The sequence below is a fragment of the Larimichthys crocea genome, chromosome VIII (genome assembly GCF_000972845.2).
Source record: "Larimichthys crocea isolate SSNF chromosome VIII, L_crocea_2.0, whole genome shotgun sequence".
In the NCBI taxonomy this organism is placed as follows: Eukaryota; Metazoa; Chordata; class Actinopteri; family Sciaenidae; genus Larimichthys; species Larimichthys crocea.
In genome coordinates this window covers 23,790,952-23,811,177 of record NC_040018.1, presented here as the reverse complement: position 1 = coordinate 23,811,177, position 20,226 = coordinate 23,790,952, and the positions used below count along the sequence as shown (strand labels likewise).

Here is a 20,226-nt window from a genome sequence, read left to right as displayed (position 1 = left end):
TTTAACTATTTTCTGTACTCTGACAGAGGAAAGATGCAATTCTCCAGATGGCTGCAGTTTTCGAGACCCAAAAAGCATGTTTAACACAGAAGATAGCAATAAAATTTAGTTAGGAAATTACATTTTGCCCCTCTTGTCTTTCTTTCTTTCTGACGCCATGCCCCCACCCCATTCTCCTTCCCCCTCTGTTTATTGTGCTACAGTTACAACCACTGAAACTTGATAACACCATGGGGGATAGGGGCGGAGGGCAGTGCTGTGGTCTGCTTGGTGAGGCCGGGGGGAGGAGGGGCTGGATTAAGGGGCCTCCTGTCCTACACAGGATGATTAATGATCTTCAAATAAGTGGGGGCCAACCTTTTTGATAGGGCAACGCTGACGGACAGAAGACAAGGGAGTGACCGCCGTGTGTCTGTATGTGTGAAAAGGGAGAAAAAAAAGGGAATGAAGGATGAAGAGGGCAGACATGGAAACCACAGTAGGAGACAGGGTGCCAGGGTGACAGAGGGGAGGTTAAGGGAGGTATCGGTCATCTTGTGTGGAAACAAGGCCATGCTCTTTCATGTCCCTTTGAAAGCAGTTTGTCAGTGGGCTGGAGCTGACCAAGCTCACCAGCCAGACTTAATGATAATGAGGCTAACGTACTAAAAAACCAGAAATGGCAGCAGAGGGCCCCTACTCTCGGGAAAGGGTGGGGACCCAAATGATAGACAGATTTCAACCACTGCTTTCTAATCATTATCCCAAGACAGACTCCAAAAGAAGAGACGAAACTGTTCATATTGGACACATCGTCTTCTGCATTTGTGATCAAACATTTTGTGGTTACCGTGTTGATATATTTCAGGACTGAGATTATCTTTGCTTTTGGTAAACTCCACCCAGTGCTGGCAAATTATAGCCCAGCCTTTGGTTGAATGAGCACATCTTCGGTGTTTCATGTGTGTGGTTGTGTTCTAGGAGATGTTTGTTTAAAACCTTTTCAACTTTTATTTCTTGTTTTTGTTTGGTTCTTACCAACCCAGACTACTCTTTGTGTCTCTTCCTCTCCATGTCTCTTCATCCCAACCCCCAGTCTGCGCGGTCTCCCTGTTATTTCCTCTGTCATTTAGCCAGACTGTTGAACAGCCCTGGATTGCCACCATGCTGTCCATCTTTAATTACGACCATACTGTAGAGGGATTTGAGTCTCTAAGCTGCAGAGCTGGGAGATTCTTAATCACCAAGCTCATAAGTAAATGAGCAGGGAAGATGACGAGCGTAGGCCTCAAGCAGATTCATGCTTCTCGCCGAGGTCATCGGTCAGGGTAAAAATAACACTGGCTGTTCAATTTGCTCATGCATCTTGTTTTGACTCCAGTGGAATACATTGGCAAATATCCTGAAAAACAAGTGGAACTATCAAATACTACTATATTTTTTTTTATGAAGAGGGTATTGCACATAAAAACGTGAAATATGCCTAAAACTGGAGCAGCCAGCATTCTTTCCACCAAATAGACATCTTTGTGATAAAGGCAGAACGTAAAAAACGAATGAGCCTAATTTAACAACAAAAAAAAAGAAAAGAAAATATTCCTGCATAAAAGTCTTGATAGGTTAATGGTGTAGAGACACAGATTTATACATTTATTCATTATTTTGGTCTTAAGGAGTTAAGCCAAGGCTGAACATATTATTAAATCAAGAAAAGACACATTATTTATTATCACCTTTTTACTTCTAATTTAGTCTTCCTAAAAAATCACTGGCGCCTTTCATGTAAAATATCTTTTTATACTTACAATATATCTTTTACAATTTTTACAATAAGTCTTTTGTGGGAGCTTCTTTAAGCTGCTCCCACATGAAGCTCTCCTGTGATCAACAAATTTCCCAAACTTCTGCTATCTCTGGATATCTGCGTGCCTTGCTTCCCCATCTGTGTCCTGTGTGTGCTCTTAAAGTAGTGTTTCCTGGCCTCCACACCCCTGTGATGGATGGTATGAAATGCATTACAGCCCCCAGAGGAGCCCTATACCAGTACAATAGCCCTGAGCTCACTTCCAGTGCAGCTCTGCAGCAGTGTTGCATATGCCACACAGTAACAGAGATCTGAGTGCAAAGGGGCCTAATGGAAAACAAGACGCTTGATTTGAGGGTAGAAATGGACACGAAACACAGTCGCCAGATGTTATTGCCTCTTTGTCCATGGCCTTTTAGTTAATGTAAAGATGAGTTTTCATCTTCTGCAAATAGGATTAAAGTAGAGTTTTTATGTTGCAGTAATTAGTATGTCATTATCTCTAATGTTTAATTCTGTCTTGCAATTTGGCGTCCTCAAAAAAAATTAAAAGCTTCTTTAGAGTTTAAAATATGGTAATAAGCGGTCTTCGTTTTTCACTAAGAAGGATTTTTGATACAGGGAATTGTTTGTAACATAGGGTTTAGAGCACATTCTGCTGTTGACCTCATTTCTAAGTCACTCTGCATTAAGAGCATCAGCCACATGACATGGCTATAACCCACTGTCATGGATTACAAAAGCCAAAAGTAATTAGCATTGATGGGAGTTAAAATTTCAGTGCACCCCCTCTCAATCTCTTTGCATTATTCAACATATCCCTCTTTTCCTGGCTTATAGCGACTGATGTCTCCCGTATTGATCAATGGTGCTGGGCTCCAAATGGGGCTCGTCAGCTGATGACTTTATCTATCAATCCGGGTGTCCATTGATTGAAGCAGTTAGCTGTGTTATAAAGCTTGCTAGAAGGGAGAGGGACACCCTCAATATTGCACCTGCCAGTGAAGACATCACTGCAGTGCTCCACTGTGTTGTTGGCCGCAAATCAAATCAAAACAAATTTTATTTGTATAGCCCAAAGTCACAAAGTACATTTGCCTCGGAGGGCTTTACAATCTGTACAGGGAGTGACACCCTCTGTTCTTAGACCCTTGGTTCGCGTGAGGGGGGAAAAAAACCCTTTTAACTTTTTTTTTTTAAAAGGTGGAAGAAACCTCAGGAAGAGCCACAGAGCAGGGATCCCTCTCCCAGGACAGACAGACATGCAATAGATGTCACGTGTACAGGACGAGTCAACACAAACATATTGTACAATTACAATGAATGATAAAATGACAATGAATTACAATAAATGGTAAAAATGATTTGTTCTTTTCATTTGTTCTAAATATTACTCCTGCCCTTGTCTGTCTGTCTCGCAGGCCCTTCTCACACAGCCTGTTCAAAGCATCGCCTTTATTTCGCCTTGCCATTCAAAAAAAGTACAAAGATGAAATGGGGAAAGTATTGTTCTGCCTCTGGTCCAGCAGCGGAGATAGCAACATAGCCGAATCAATGTCTGGGTTGTTTGGTTTAGTATAGAAAAACAAAGGTGGTGTAAAAAGCGCTGTTGTGGGATCTCTGTGTAAAAAGGGCTACATATTTATTTTTATTCAAGCTACTTGAGTTGAAACGTTTAGCTCCTAACCACTGCAGCTTCATCAGAGGAATCTACAGTTGATGCCTAAAGCCCCTCCCTCTATTATGTGTACAACATACCATTGTCCTGTTGCTGTGACATATACATTCTTGACATTTCTGCAAAGACTAGAGATGGCTGTTTACAAGGCTACACTATTGGGTTACTTTTCCCTCACTTGATTCTCTAGTCAGATGTAAATATAGAGCACAGATCATTCACTAAGTTTTAAAACATTAGCTGATCATCTCTGTCACAACATGTTTTCTTATTGCAGGTTTAATATATTTAGTGTTTAATATTAAACAAAAAGTAGCCATTCTTAAGCATGGTTACACAACAGCCGGACATTAGTAGCGTTACCTAATGTTAATAATAATAATACATGTTGAAATTAATTTGACAGTTCTGGCTCTTTAGGGTTTTCATTCTTGTTCCTAAGTAGCTAAACCTGTAGATGGAAAACAACTTCTATTGACCTTTTCTTAACTCACAATACAGACCTGCATCATCAGTGTTTGTAACCGCTGAATATGTCAACAAAGATTTTTTCCTCCTCCTTTTCCAATAACAACATGCTGTAACTCTCCTCTAGTTGTCATCTGTTCTTTGCCCTTGTATCTGAAGCTTGCTCAGAAATTAAATTTAATAAAGTATGCTTTCAGTCCAAGCACAATTTACAGGTCAGTTGAAATCAGTAGAAGTGGTAAGGCAATGAAGTATGCATATAGCAGAACTGAGTGATCTCTGTCTATAGCACAACATGTGGAAAACTTACGTGAGTATTTCCACATATGTTGTTAACTTTAAACACAATTTGCCTTACAGCTGTTTGTATTCAGGAAGCGTAGAAAAAAATAAAAAAAGGAAACGGATTCTTGTGTACTCAGCAAATTTAAAGAAAGAGAAACTTGGATGCCGTAACAGCACTAGCAAAACAAGCAAACAAAACAAGCTTTACCTGAATTATGAAATGAGGGTGGAGAAATGTTGGTCACACACTAAGTGCATGTCTCATGCATGAGCAATGCAACAGGTTTTAGTGGTTGCTGTAGCGTAGAGTGGAGGCATACAGCCAGACATGAAGTTATTAGAAAACCTTTCCTCACGTCAAATCAACTCCTCCATACAACGCATTAGAAATGTGTTTATTTGACTCATTAATCAAGTGTGCAGAATGCTGGCTTCACAAACACACATTCAAAGCACTGGCCTTTGGCTAGTACTTGCAAATGTATCAGCCACCTACTCACCTACTCACTTCACTGGAGGAGAAGAGTGGTTGTGACAAATACAGCTGCTGGATGGAGTAACCATCTTTGATGAGGAGAGGGCCCAATAGATACAAACAGACATACATGTAACAGACAGTAATTTTTCCTTTTTGTCAATCACCAAACAGAGTAGAGAGGAATACATTTCACTTGTGTGGGGTAGATGTGTAGCTATCTATCAGATTTCCTTCAACCATCAACGGTCTGTTCACTACTTCTTCTTATCCATAACTTTTATATTCATTAATATTTTGTAGGTTAAATATGTCGTCTGTGTTTATTAAATCCAAATGATTATTTGTAAAATATAAGGTAGTGTATTCCTTTTTAAAGGGACATTTTTTCCTATGTAGCGTATACATGTCAGATGTCCTCCGAGATCCCTCAGAAACTGAAAGACCAGCAAATAACCATGTTGCATTTGAGACATCAACCATCCTTCCCTCCATTTATCCATCACTCTGTCAGCTCCATATCAGTCGGTGTTGATTGGGGTCTAGTCAGTTGATCTGCTGGGTCTCTGGGGATCGAGGAGACTTGGGTTACAGTTGGAGAGGCCATCTCACTTTTCGCGCCATCCAACCTTTTCAATCCCCTCCCCCTCTATTTCACCAGGTGACCCATCTTCATGACCCATGGAGAAGGAGTCATGTTTCTCTCTCTCTCTCTCTCTCTCTCTCTCTCTCTCTCGCTCTCTCGCGCTCGCTCTCGCTCTCTCTCGCTCTCATTCTTTATGTTCAGTTCAAAGATGCTTTACTTGTCTAACTATGGAAGATTACATTGGGACGAAATAGTTAGAAGGACTTTAAACGGCATATAGAACTGTATCAGACTTATCAATGCAGAGATTTATTGCCACGTTCCACTTGACAAACTTCTAATCTTCTAATTCAGTTTTAATAGTGCCATTATTTGTAGTCTGACAGCCTCCCCAGTGTGTGAATAGCACCCAGTGAGATTTACAGCTTCTGGCCGTTGTTTGGAGCCTCGCCAGTTTTCTGATGTTTTACACCACTGGCTGACGGGGTTGACGGTGAACAGAAGACAGCTCCTTTAATGTATTGTCTGCCTGCTCGCTGTAATAAGTCTTATTAAGAAGCTACACTCACTGTTTCCTGAGGAAATATAGCTTCAAGTGACTTATCCATCATTGGATGTTTACTTTTTCCCCCCTTTTAATATTTGTCCTTTTTACTGAGGCGGAAGGAAACTATGAGGAAGAGACAAAGAATAGGTTCTAGTGGTGGTATTTTATCTTCCTAGAATAATGAAATTTGTCTCAACTAGTCATTTCTGGACTTATCTGACACATTGCTCTTGTTACTTATGTGCACAAATAAGGACTGCACAGTATTTTGTGTTTTCCTTACATTTGTTAATCCCTTTATTGCACTGTAGGCACATTATTCCATCATGTGACTTGATAATGTTGTAGCACACTGTCTTTATGTCTCAGCAAATAGATATATGTGGCCAAGGAAAAGTTTTCTGTTTGTGTTCCTTTTTCTTTCCTGTCTTGCCTCACTCTGTCAGTTCACATTAATTGAACTTTTGCACAATGCTATATAGCACATTGACCCCACACACTGTAATATAGACTTTATTAGATGACCGTTCCTCTCTTTTAATCTCTCTCTCTGTGTCTCTACCAGCTGTGGCATTAGTTTCGTGCTTAGAATAGCAATGTATCTGTAGTCTAACGTTACATTTAACTTCCCTTATGTGGAGGGTACATATCTTTAACACTTGATATGAATTGGTCCGTCGTGTGAGTGGTGGCTCTGCCTGGACTAAAGATAGCAAATTCCATGCACTCAAGTCTTTTTTACCTTTTATGTCCCTGGCCATGCATTAAAAATAAAACAAACATGCCCCCGCATACAGCAGGGTCCTGACAATATGCTGCCCCGATGTACGAACATATAAACTAAACAGTCAGGGGCTGCCCGACATAACGTAAACTCCCAGCATGTGGAGTCCAGACACATGTCTCTCCTGTCAGTGTCTCTCTGTCCCGTGTTGATGAAGAGTTTCGGCTGTTCTGTATTGATACTCCCTTTAATATCTAAAACTAGAATTTTTTACACTGTGGATGCAAGGTGGCAAACATGAATCACTTCAGGCTGGATATGAAAAAAACATTTAGATTAGGTATGGTACCTACTATAAGAATCCCTTTCTCTAAATGCATGCTGCACTAAAAAAACCAAATCTAATGTTATGTGATAATACTATGACAATAAATGTAAAATAATATAGTATAATAAACTCCAACATCGGATCATGTTGAGTAGGAATTCGTAAATTGGAAGTGTGGGTGAAAAGCACACATTTCAGCACTTTACACAGCAGTTTATGCCTTGTTGAGAGTGGCTAATTTGTAAAACTGAGTGAGCCGTGGCCCTGGTCAGGTCTAATCTGGTGTGTTGATATGGTGGTTGGTTAGAAGGTGTGGGTTGGTGCTCTGAAAGGACTCAGACACTGCCGTGAGGCCAGGGGCTGTTTGTGTTGGCTGACACCTTCCTTACAACAGTAATCCAGTCTTTCTCCAGCTGGCTGGCTCCTGCACCTCCCCCTTCTTTTTTTTTCTTTCTTTCTTCCCTTCCTTCCTTCCTTCCTTCTTTCCTTTCTTCCTTCCCTCCTTCACTAAAAGCCTTCTTTTTTCTCTTTCTCACACACTTGTGATTTTATTTATCTCTGCTCTTTTTATTTATCTCTTCTTTTTACCACCCTGCTATTTTTCTGTTTTGTTTTTTGTTTTGTTTCATGCTCTCTTTGAATCAGCATTCATTTAAATGAGACCAAAGAAGTAAAATAATCCATCAGGGTAATCTGTAAACTGATTAACAGAATTAAAGCAACCAAAGACAATGTGAGGATGTGCTGCTTCCTTTTCTCCCTCTCTTCTTCCTTCTCTTTTTTCACTGTAGATGGTAGTGAAACCTCACACCAGCCAATGCTCATTCAGTAAAAAATTCATTTCCTGTGTGTTGTCCGCTGGAAGGCTGTCGCTCTATCACTTAATTATTTAAAAAATGCTCATCATGTGAAGTCAGCGATATGTAATTTACCACTACTGGCGTCAGGGGCACCCAATTGATTTATTATAGATGCCCTTTAATGTGAACAGCTGTTTCCTACTAAAAATAGGTCAGGGGTCAGATAAAGTGACCTTGTCCTTTTTTTTTTTTTTTTTTGGTCCTCTCATTGAGATAGAAAGCCGAGTATGAGGTGGGAAACTAATGTTTGATTCAGATGGACAGTCTGTCTGCCACAGTCCATTTAGTTTTGCTCAATGTGTGGAGTCAGTATTAGTTATTACAAATTGTGAATCAATGACTCCAGCCTCTGAAATGACAGCTAAAGGGCTTTTTACTTGATTACATATTTTACTGTATAGTTTGCACAAACGTGTTTTATTATAATTCTGTTGTATGTCAATGGAGAGATTTATTTTACTCCAGTGTAAATGATTTCTACCATGCTGACATTTATCAAATAAGCTATAGATTATTTACACAAAATATTGTTGTATCACTACTCTCCAGACGTGTTAACCCTGTATGGCCTGTACATGTCAAACCCTTTTTTCGCCTCTGTCTGATTCGCTATCGCTGTCCTTTTATCACTTAAGGTCTTGCTGTTTGAAGACTAACCGTGTGGCTCTTGTGTTCACTATGGAAGCTGGAGGAAGGACTTAGGGAGTGGTTCAGGGGCCCTCAGCCACAGCACTTCCCACCAGAGCAACCTCTGACCCCTGGTGCCATTAATCACTAGGCTCCTGATGGCTCTGTCCCTGGGGGAAAATCAGTCCGGGGCAAAGGATGATGGGAGGTGAAGCCTGCAGCCAATTACAGATTGGCTCAGAGCAGCCAAGTGGACAAATCAGGGCTTTACAGAAGATGAAATAGCCAATGGTTGCCTACTTGTGGCCTGCATGGCCTAATGCCATAAAGTGCATGGTGTCATTGCTGATCATGATGTCTCTGAATAGCAATAAGTTATATCAGCAGAACAAGAGTGCACATTAAGCGGACTGTGAGGTAGAGGAGCTGTGCTGCTGTGATCAAGACAAGTTTAGGGCTGGTTTAATTAAGCCTGTTAGAGCTAAATGTCTCCGGGGTTGGAAGTGGAGCAGATGTTGGACACCAAAGGCAGGCGGCGCGTTGATTCTCCTAAATTAAGGGAACTCTCTGGCTAACTGGCCGAGTGTTCCTAATGTGTTTTTTGGTCAATTACGGTATTATGAAAGGTGCTTTCCAGAGGCTTTCATATGGGGTCGGCCCATGTTGAAATGTGAAACCTGGCTGATGTCGTGTTGACTAATTAATGCTGTTTTAGGTTTCAAAACCACCTCTGGTTAAGATATATAGATAGCTATTTGTTAATAGCACACTGCTCTCCTGTCTGTTTTTCTTGGTTGGCTTCATGTGGTTATGTGCTCTGAAAACAGTTCCTTTTTAAATACATTAAATCTGATTTGACAGCAGATACTGATAAAGGAGTGAATAAAAGCATCAGCTTGAATTAAAGCCTAACTAACTGCTGGCCTGTCACTATGGGGCCAGAGCTGTTGTCTCATTTGTTGTGCTCTCATTGTTCATGTCCGGGCCAGTATGAAAACATGGCTTCCTGCTGACCTGCAGTTTAATTCACACATCAATAACCCCGGGCTGATCTCTGACCCCTCTAGTTGTACTAATTGTTTGATGCAGGATTGATGTCCAACGCTGCATTAAATAACTGACGAGGCACTGGCAGCAGAGCGTCCCTGGTGCTTTTATCTACTGCGTGTTCTGAAAATGTTTGTCTTCCATTTACATTTAGTTTACCTCAGAATAAAGTTTACCTTCTTTTTAGTCTGGCAAGAATGTGACAAACAAATTTGCAAACTACAGGAGAACAGGATTGATGTAAAATGATGTATTGTACAGATACTATATGTTGTTAACTTTATTGCCACTAATTTTGAAAATACGTCTGAAATTAAATAACTGCCACCTACTGATAAAAGAAAAAAAAAATTCAATGTGCCTTTGGAAGGATTATGGCTCATTTAACGGATCCAACATTTAAAGACATTAAATACTAACTAAATTGTCTCTCTCCTCTCGCTCTGTACACAGCTTATCTAAATGATAGGAAGCCGGCATCTTGCCAACGGCTCTCTTGTTTTTCTAATTGTTAATTGGCTCTGGAGATAAGATGGCTGTTTTCCCAGAACAGCATTCAGCAGCTTTAACAGTATTAACCACATACAGTTTGTTGTGGGGCTGTGGTTATTTTATAGGGTGAGAGCAGAGCTTACCGGTCTATGTAGAGGGTGGCTTTTGCTTCTTTTTCTTTATTTATTTAGATGTGACATCTGTTTTCCACTTGTATTGCTTCATTAAGGGCATCTAATGTAATCTAAAACAATCAGATTTATTTTCAGTCTTATATAAACTTGACAAAAGTGAGATATTTTGCACGGAGGTGTATGTAATAAATTGGTTACACTGTACATATTGTACTCCAACGTGCATTAGACAAAACACAAGTATGATTTTCAGAAAACAGAACAGTACCACCACCACCATTACAACTAATATTAAGTAGTGCACTTAACAGGTCAGAAGCAAAGTACCCTGATGGTGCTGCCGCACCTTCCTGATCTCCACACTTATGTAGGTCCATGTGTTCAACTAGGCCCCTTGCACATGGCTTTAAGACATGTTGCTAAATTAAGAAAATGAATCAGGGCTAATCTTCATGGCCTGATCACACTGCTATTTTACAAAGTCATTAATGAGTCTGATTCCAGGTTAAGAGCAGCCTGTGTAAGGGCTGAAGGATTGGCTCGCATTAGCTGTGAGGGCAAATCTGTACGACTCCCCTATGCTGGGCCCGGCAGTACTAATAGCAGAGGGGTGTGGATTTACTTAGTACAATCCTCTAAATAAGCTTCATTATACTGCCTATACAGGAGCCCCCCACCCACTGCTGCCCATGGATTAACAGGTTGTCACAATCCCCAGTCCCCTCCTCCTGCTCCATGCTCACACTGTTGCACATTGCACTTTTTGATTCTGTCCCATACTGCGAGCCACCTCCTCCCTCTTCGTTGTCCATTCCCCGCCTCCTCCCCACGCGCTCCCTGCAAGCTTCACTGCAGATAAGCTGTTGACAAGATTAATGCATCTGTATCAAAAGTCTACAGCCGCTTTGCTTTGTGTTGTTTGCGAATCCCCTTTTCCAGGTCAAGCCAGATTGCCTTAACTGGGCTAATACTGTATGTTTTCAAGCCAAATTTAACAGGCCTGCCACACTTGTCTTACTAGCATCCTGACAGTGCTTGGATCAGTGACTAGAGGTCACAAAATGATCCTGGGTTTCAGCATTGATTGGTGAATGAAATATTGCATATAATGCAGAATTCATCCTGTTAGGACATTTTCACTGTAGCTGCTATAAATGTGTTTTGTGTGTTTGGTGATAATGTGTCTCAGCAGGGATGCGCATGAGAGAGATCGTCAGGATTCCTGTTGGAATTGTCCACATTAAAAATGCATGCATGTGATACTCAAAAGCACTTTGGAATAAATTCATCCACCATAAACCTCTCATCGTGCGTCACTAAGCTAATTTGATTCAGATGTATGATTTTATGGTTTTTTCCACTTCTCCATAGGAACCCCAGTCAATCGTATCCCCATCATGGCCAAGCAGGTCCTGGACCTGTACATGTTGTACAAGCTGGTGACAGAGAAGGGAGGCCTGGTGGAGGTTATCAACAAGAAGATCTGGAGAGAAATCACAAAGGGACTCAACCTGCCTACCTCCATCACCAGTGCAGCTTTCACTCTGCGCACACAGTAAGTGTTTGTATCTGCATCACAAAACAACCAGCAAAGTTATTTCAGTGGCTGTAGTAGCTATAAATTGACTATTTACGCCCTGTCTAATTTATGTAAACTCTGATTTAATTTACTGGAACTAAACAAAGAATCTTAAGTGTGTGACTTTGCGGCTAGAAACAAATACCTTCCTTATGGTGTGTGTGTGTGTGTGTGTGTGTGTGTGTGTGTGTGTGTGTGTGTGTTGTGGTGTATGGAGTACGGATGTCAATATTAACCCGTGCCTGTGTGTTTATACACATGCAAGTTTGTTTCCTCCACTAGCACCACCTTCCCTCTTCACATTCAATCCCTCCATCCATTACATCACACATAGCCCATTGATTCCCATAGATTTATTGACGTGATCTGGGTCAGAGTTCATAATGACTAAGGTGGGGTTTGACTGACAGCTTGAACAGAGTCTCGACTAAAACTCTCCCGTTCTCTTGATGGAAATCCCTCAGTACGTGTAACACCTCTCTATCCTGTCCACTAGCAAGGTGCCCTAATGAACCTTTATGTATTTTTAATGTTATGTAGCGTTGCTCTGCTGGCTTTATCTAATGGAGGCAGCTCTTAGCTTCTTATTGATCTTCAGTGCTTCTATTCCACCATTATGCATTCAGCCTGCATAATACTGTATGTTCTTATGGGATGGGAACAATACCAGAGCTGTGACTGTGCATACTGATAGAGCTCCTGTGATGTCATTCAAGTATACTCCTGTGCAAAATCTTCATGTTGTCCATTTGTATAAATGTAAGCAGGTGTCAGACTGGATTTTTTTTATGTGAATGGGCATGAAGGACTTCAGACTGGGGCAGAATCACTGTGACAGTGCTGGGGATAAAATCAAAGACCATTCTTCATAGCAATATTGTTCTTCTATCTGAAATTTAATCCAAACAGACTGAGATATAACCTATATTATATACCATATTAAAAGAAACTATAGCAGCTTTAACACACTAAACTTCTAGTCTTTTGTTAGACGAGTGTCTGTACTTCTGCTTGAATAAAGAATGTGTCTACTATTGGTTGTGGTAACGTTTTTTGGTAACGCAGTTATTAGAGGTGGATTAAGCTGATTAAGTATTATTGCTGAAGCTAATACGATGTATGCATATGTGTGTTCTCCCCTTAAGGTACATGAAATACCTGTACCCTTATGAGTGCGAGAGGAAAGGCCTCAGCTCCCCCGGTGAGCTCCAGGCTGCCATCGACAGTAACCGACGCGAGGGTCGTCGTCCGAGCTACAGCAGCAGCCTCTTCCGCTTCTCTCCTTCTCCCAGCACAGCTCCCCACATCCTCTCACCTCCCAAGATGCACCTTTCAGCTCTGGGGGCAGGGACCTCAGGGTCCCTCAATGGTCTGCATGTCTCACCCGGACCTTCTCTGAAGAAAGGTAGGAACCAAAATGAGACATCTTCCTTTATGTGCAAAAAATGTATGACTCATGAAACTGGAGAGGCAGTATTCTTATATTCTTACTTAGTATAAGATATTTTCTGAAAATAATCACAAAACTTCATAGCAGCATAAAGAGTATTTTTTTTGGTGGAGTTTATGTTTCTCACATTTCTATTTATGAGATAAAAATAAGTTTACATGCACGTGGGGTTTACCTTCTAAAATAAGCCTGCCTGCAAGTAAACACCACAGCTCTCAGAAGATAGTAGAAATGTGTGTAACTATGAAGAGTGAAGAAGGGCGCACACACACACACACACACACACACACTCTCACACTCACACATACACACATATATGTTGAGAAATCTTACTCTGGCTTGATGGTTAAATTAAATTGGTTAAATGTTCACTTAAGAGAATGTAGCCTCTTTATTCTGGTTGAACTGGAGTGGTCAAGTTATGGATTAGCTGAAGCTTGTGGTAGTATTTATAAGGGAACACTGCCCCCTGTTGCAATTCAGAAAAACTACATCTACTTTTTGCAATCAATAAACATACTAAGTTCTAATTTTATTGTTTAAGGAGGGTTTTTTTTAAGTATAATATTGATTATAATATATCCATGAATGATTTTATATCAAATAATTAGTAGAATAGAATTGTTTTCATTAGAGGATCTGCCCCTCATCAAATGTGTATCATCCAGGAATGTTAGTGACTTTTGCTATTATTTGTGTACAAGTCATGTTTTTACTCTACCCTGTATCCTGCCGTCAGTGTGTGTGTGCATTCTTCGTGTTATATGTGTGAGTGTGTGCGCATGCTTTCATGTGTGCATAGTCCATCCAGATGTTTAAGAGTCATGTGTGAACCAATTTTGCCTTAGGCTGCTGAGAGCCCTCACCTTTACTACTGATTAATAACATGGTTCCCACGCTGGGGGGACATTTTATGAACTTTGAAGCCTCCAGACCACATCAGTAGGATCCTGTTGATAACTGTCATTACCCTGATGTCTTATCTGATGTCACTTTGACTTGGCTGGAATGTGACTCTGCTGTGGACTGACAGTATCCATCGTGTGACTTGTGCAATGGACTGTATTTTACCTCTCACTCACTTTATGTGGATATGTAACTAACTAACTAAGTATATAACGCAACACACCACTCAACTCCTGACACATGCTGTGGTCATCTCAAGACGAGACTGCTGTAATGTACTCCTGACAGACTCCTCCCAGCCTGCACAGTGAAACTTCTACCTTTTTTAAAAAAAATAAAAATAAAAAACTCCTGAAGACCCAGCTCTTTAGAGAGTACCTTCTGTCCTAGCACTACCTACGACTGGACATGAGAAAGCTACCCCTCTAAGAATTGTCATAGCACTTTTTGTTGCTTTCTTATCGCACTATACCTTGATTATTCCCTTCTCTGCAAGTCGCCTTGGATAAAGCGTCTGCTAAATCGTCTGCTAAATGTCTAAACGTAGGACAGCATGTGATTTAACTGGCCCAGTCGCTATTGATGTGTAACAGCTTTGCATGCCAATAACCTGATCTGTTTTGTTTTCATTTAAATCAGCAGTTCTTAAATGGTCTCTCTAGTATGAATTTTACTTACCAGTCACTTATTTAGTTTTAAAAAGTAAATGTATAAGGTCATGATGAAGCTTTGAGTCATTTACCATCCATTTTATTACACTTGAACACATGAATTTTAGTTGGAGTCCTCCATTTCTCTCTCTTCCAGATGACCTGACATCCTCCATCATGGCGGCGAGACCCTCCATGGCACTGGCCCTGGGTCAGCAGCAGGTTGCAGGTTTGGCAAGAGCTGCCACACTGGAACAGCTGAGAGAAAAGTTGGAGACCAGCGGAGGAGAGGGACCAGAGAGGAAGATGGCTCGCCTGGCTGAAGAGCAGCAGCGTCTGATGCAGCAAGCTTTCCAACATAACCTGCTGGCCATGGCCTCCCAAATGCCCATGAACCTGCGTCTGGGAGCCCCCACCGTCACCACCAGAGGTCAGTGCTGATAAGTTTGAGCTCAAATATTGACAGTGACTTCAAAAATGTTCTGTTTAAGCAAATATAAATGTTTCGTAGGGAGCAAATGTCACATGACTGCACCACAGAAGCCTCAATGCATTGGCATTTCTGTTTCTTCAGATGAGAAGCAGCAGGACATGTCTCTTAGCATCTCAACCAATGGAAATGCGAGCATCACCGTCTCAGTGGAGGTCAATGGCACAATCTACTCAGGTTTGTATGCAGGAGGTGTTCATCTATTACCCGAATCCTCCAGTGATTTCTGTTTCTCTGTGTCATTTTCAGCCCCTAAAAAATTAAAAGTTTACCCTTTGTAGTGATAAAGATGTTTTGTTTTGTTTTTTTACACAGGAACCTTGTTTGCCCAGAAGTCTGGCGGGGCCCCAGGGCCTGCTGTGTCGGCTGCTGCTGCTTCAGCCTCTCCTGCTGGAACCAGCACTAGCTTTGGCTTCTCTGCACCCCTGGCTCGGACCCTCAGCCCCACGTCCTCCTCCTCCTCCAAGGGTCCCGGCTCGGCTGAGCCGACCCCTAACGGGTCACCCTAACTCAGGCAGCCCTTTGTACCTGTTCCACAGGCCTCTCTTCCACCGGGAGGCCCAGCAAGAATTTACAGTACAATGAGAAACCGATAAGAATTACAAACTGTTGCACAACAAATACCTCATCAACCCTGTCAACCTCTTGGCTGTCCAATCATGAACACAGAGCCCAAGAATATTATATGACAACACGTGCCCAAACGCACAGCTATGCATTGTATTCAACATACAAACTAACACATACACACACTACACTACAAACACACACAATTATACATACAGACACACAATCTAAACACTCATACACTTGTTAATCCTATTGTACATGCTAAACACAATCAGTTCAGCCAAAACCCACTGACAGGTGTAGTCACAACTGAACTTGAAAAGTTTTATCTTAGAACATTTTGTTTGTTTGTTGCCATTTTGTTGTCTTTTTGATTTTGTGTTTTAGAATGATTTTATTTTTATTTTTTCTCTTTTTACATACCTCAAATCAAGTAACCTGCAGTGGTGTCTTTACCTCAGGAGCTGTAGTATATTTAACCTGAATCAACTTTATTTTTGTATTCTTTTAGACCTAGTTGCAATCAGGGGATGTCGGGTAACTCACCAGTGGAACCTCATGTACAGCAGCACCCACCTCAGTGACAGGCCTCCAACCCAGGCCTCTCAGGTTTCTTTAACACGCTGTAGAGTTTTGCTGAACTCAAACTGGTGAATGATCAGATGCTGTAGATCAGCACATTAAATGCTTAATTACACAACAAGCCCATACGATTGGAAGGTGAATGATGTACACAAACCTCCCAGATATGGACCTGATTTCACCAAACTGTAAACTCTCAGTAATGCGCAGGATTTTTACGCCCACCTAGAATTCAACTTACTGCAGATCCGCACAAGCTGTCTTTAAAGACGTAGCATGCAAAGTTGGGGGAGAACAGCAACTCAAATCCACCTACAGTAGACTGAGCAGACCCTGAGCTCATTTCTCCACCCCAGCTCCTGTCTATGTTACAGAGAGGTTGTACAGAATCAGATTTGAGTTTGTTGTCCCCCGTTTTGTTTGTGCATCCTTCCTCCAGCTGCAACCTCAAAGCTGAAAGTTTATCTGACACTGTCAACGCATAGTTGACAGACCTCATGCTGGCCTCTGGAGGGGGTCTCTCTCAGGAAACTTGACAACTTCAAGGAATCACTGTTAACTTAAAGGAGGAGGGAAAAAAAGATTCATACCTGAAGAATGCACAAGTCTACATGGCTGTTCAAGAATACCTCATCAGACTCTCTCAAAAGGAGAGCTACACAACATACCTCATACGGCTGAGAAGCCATTAAGACTGGAAATCCTACCTGAACTGAAAATGACATACCGACATACCGCTGGTGATTTTTGGGGACAAACAAAACTGGGATGGGCTTGCTATTTCTCTCCTCCTGTATTTACGTGTAGAACTTGTTTTATGCTTGCTTACGTTTTTGTTTTTCTTTCTTTTCAAGTTGTTGTCTGAGAAGAGTGATATATCTGCATTTCTTTCAGGGCAGAGGAAAACAATAATTAGTTCCTCACTGACACGTGTGGATTAGTAGGATTGTCAACTGGTTTCAAGGTCAAAGGGGTCAAAATATTTCAAAACAAATGACCATGTTAACCTTAAATCGACTGCGAAGACTTAAAATCGCAGTTAACATGTCTTCTCTACGACAGCGGCAAGATGATATGCATGTGTACAATCACGTGACCTGTCTTTTAACACCCTAATCTTCTGGGTCACATCAACCTCTGGTTATTGCACAGCTAGATACCAAAGACAAGCCAGGTCGCTTCTCTTGATGAATCTCTCGTACAATCCTGCCATGTTGCACAGCAAGGCAGTTCAAGGTCTCTTCTGGATTGCAAAAAAAAGAAAAATGTTGCATCTAATCTCATTGGCTCATTTAATTTTTTTTCTTAAAGCAAGTAAAAAAATATCTTTGGGTGAGGTGAATTCCCTTGTTTGATATTTTACGGCATGACTTGATTATTGAAGTTACAATTAAAATTTTAATCTGATTTACATGCCATGTACAAATTGTTAGCAGATATTTAAGTCTCGTTGTCCAGAACAGTAGCTCAGATACTGCAGGTTTCCTGAGCTGCCTCCCTAATTTAATCTTTTACACTTACGGGCTCTTGGGGCTGATTGTTAACACCCAGTTTGGACGCAGACCCTCTAAATCTGCCCCCTCCTTAATATAAAGTATTTTTTTCCCCCTTTAAAATAAATTTTTAGTATTTTGAAATACTGCAAAGGATGAAAATGAAATTTCCAGCTTTTTCTGTGTTGAATGTGAGGCATTTTATCTGTTTAGAAACCTCTTTAAGCCCAGTGTGATCTAAGGTGGGCAGCCTTGTTGCTTTTATTAGACTGTATTTTAGCCATTACGTGTCAGGTTTTGCAGACGTTTTGCAGTGTAGATCATGGTTGAGGCTTTTAGGGCTTTGAGGACAGTGCTTGAAGCCCTTTTGGTGTACCCTTCAGAACCCTGAATGACACATAACTGTATTTTCTAAAGGTGAGGACTGTAGATGCTGCCTTAAAGTAGTTGCTGGTGAGATCCAGCCAGTGCAGGTTTCACTACGCAGCTGGCTGGGAAAATGTCTTTATCTTCAAGCTTAATCCTTTGGAGAGTAATCACTTTTTTTATTTTGGTGAGCAATTCAGTCAGACGTTAGACACCAGTTGTCATTCATGCTGTTGCGTTAACAACTGAGTGTTGCTATTTATTTGTGTTGTTTTTTTGTTTTTCTTTCACCCTGTTGGACCTTGTTTTTAGTAACCGTTATGCTTAATCACTTAGGCTGTGTTACTAAAACCAATTTCTTGTTGTCCGAGCTTTCTGTTTCATCTGCTTAGTCTAAGCAATGACTGTTTAATAGTGTAGTTTCACTGCCTTTGTATGTTTGTGTGTAAATGTGTGTGTGTATGTGTGTGTGTGTGCACAAGCAGGTTCAGCATATAAAGCATGTGGTGCACCATGTACACCTACATACACCTGTAATACAATCAAGGATACAGCAGGTGGCGCCACATCTTTTAATCATAAGGATGCACTACCTCACATATGAATTTTAATGACATTTACTTTTCTCCAGCATCAACCTCCCATTTTGTTCCCTGGGAACTGCCTAATACACCCATAGTTGTATTCTGCTGTTGAAGGACACTTTGTTGTTTGGGGAGTGGAAAGTGTTGAGGGTTGGTCATTCACTTCTCCTCTCTGATCTCTAGGCATCAAACCGGCAACCCTATCACCTCATTAACCTCCAGGCTCATGCTACCTGTCTTGGTGTGTGTGTGTGTGTGTGTGTGTGTGTGTGTGTGTGTGTGTGTGTGCGTGTGTGCGTGTGTGTGTGTGTGTGTGTGTGTGTGTGTCTTTTAGAGACCGCCCCTACCTCGTCATACCACAATACCTCAGGGCAGTGGGCTGCAGTCACTGTTGCATTTGATGTTGAAGCTGCATTGGGGGACGAGTACTGACAGAAGCTGTGGTCACTTCGCTGAATGCTAACGTGATTTTGGTGTTGCATTTTTGTATTTTTGTCGTCAGTAACTGCAGGCAAGGTCTCGTCACTCAGGAAGCTGTGAAGTTGGAAGTCTGTAGAACCTTTTGTCTCTCAGATGATTTTGGAGTTAATTCAGTTTTAAATTGTTTTTAAAAAAAAATTAACCTGATCTGTGTAAAAACAGGCGCATATGCAAGTGGTTATCGAATACCTCATTTATCAATTTTATGTTGTTTTTGGCTTGTACAATGCTCCGTATATTAATTCAACTGTGGGGTTTGTGCATATTTTTGTACTGTTATTATTATTATGGACATGATAATAATGATATTACTGATATTATAGTTTTCTCTTTGATTAAAACAAAAATAGGACAAAACACACGAATGCTTGTAAAAACTGGTTTGTGCTGATTGTATTTAAGAGGAGCACTTTTCCAAAGTGGTTTTCACACATTCAGTTTTGTTCATATTAGTAATATAAAGATATGGTTCTCAGGGCTTTAAACTTGTATGTCATGATAAAGTTTTACTTTATATCTTATTTCCATGTGTGTTTTGTTTTGTTTTTTAAATGTCATGGGTTCTGTGATATATGTTGCATGCCAATGTGGATTCACACTTATTGCTCACCTCATGTTTCTGCTTTGCTGCAACATTATACAAAGCTTGGTGATACACCCAGAAGCATTTCACATCCTCTAAGATTCTTCCAGTAAGAGAAAGCAAATACTTTAATTTCCTCCTTTTTATAAACAATCTATAAGCAGGTTTATGTGTCACAGGCTCATCACCTAGAACCTTACTTGGCTGGTTATTTTACAAGCATGTCACCCATCACCCAAGGCTCTTTTGAGAGAGAGGCTTTTTTCCAATATTGAAACATAATAACATTTCTCAAGTGAGCTTGATGTGACTCCCTGTCCTAGTACATCATGTTCAGGGAATGTCACAATGCAAGTTGTGAAAATCTGCACCACAATGTCAGCTCTGTATTGCAGGAGTGGAGCAAGTACTTGATGTTCCTGGTGACCTTACACCAACATTTAAAAGGCCTTTTTTTTT

The 20,226-nt window shown here is 40.9% G+C and overlaps 1 protein-coding gene across 2 annotated transcripts in view; it reads left to right on the top strand.

Moving 5' to 3' along the window:
• The window catches only part of LOC104920741 (AT-rich interactive domain-containing protein 3B), a 46,862-nt gene extending 27,157 nt beyond the window's left edge, over window positions 1-19,705 (top strand). For both annotated transcript variants that reach the window (XM_019271506.2, XM_019271507.2), the window contains exons 5-9: window positions 11,406-11,589; window positions 12,759-13,018; window positions 14,777-15,049; window positions 15,194-15,286; window positions 15,425-19,705. In XM_019271506.2, the coding sequence (XP_019127051.2) occupies window positions 11,406-11,589; window positions 12,759-13,018; window positions 14,777-15,049; window positions 15,194-15,286; window positions 15,425-15,618 (1,004 nt within the window). In that variant the 3' untranslated portion in view covers window positions 15,619-19,705. The remainder of the gene's footprint in view (window positions 1-11,405; window positions 11,590-12,758; window positions 13,019-14,776; window positions 15,050-15,193; window positions 15,287-15,424) is intronic.
• Window positions 19,706-20,226: the final 521 nt, after the last annotated feature.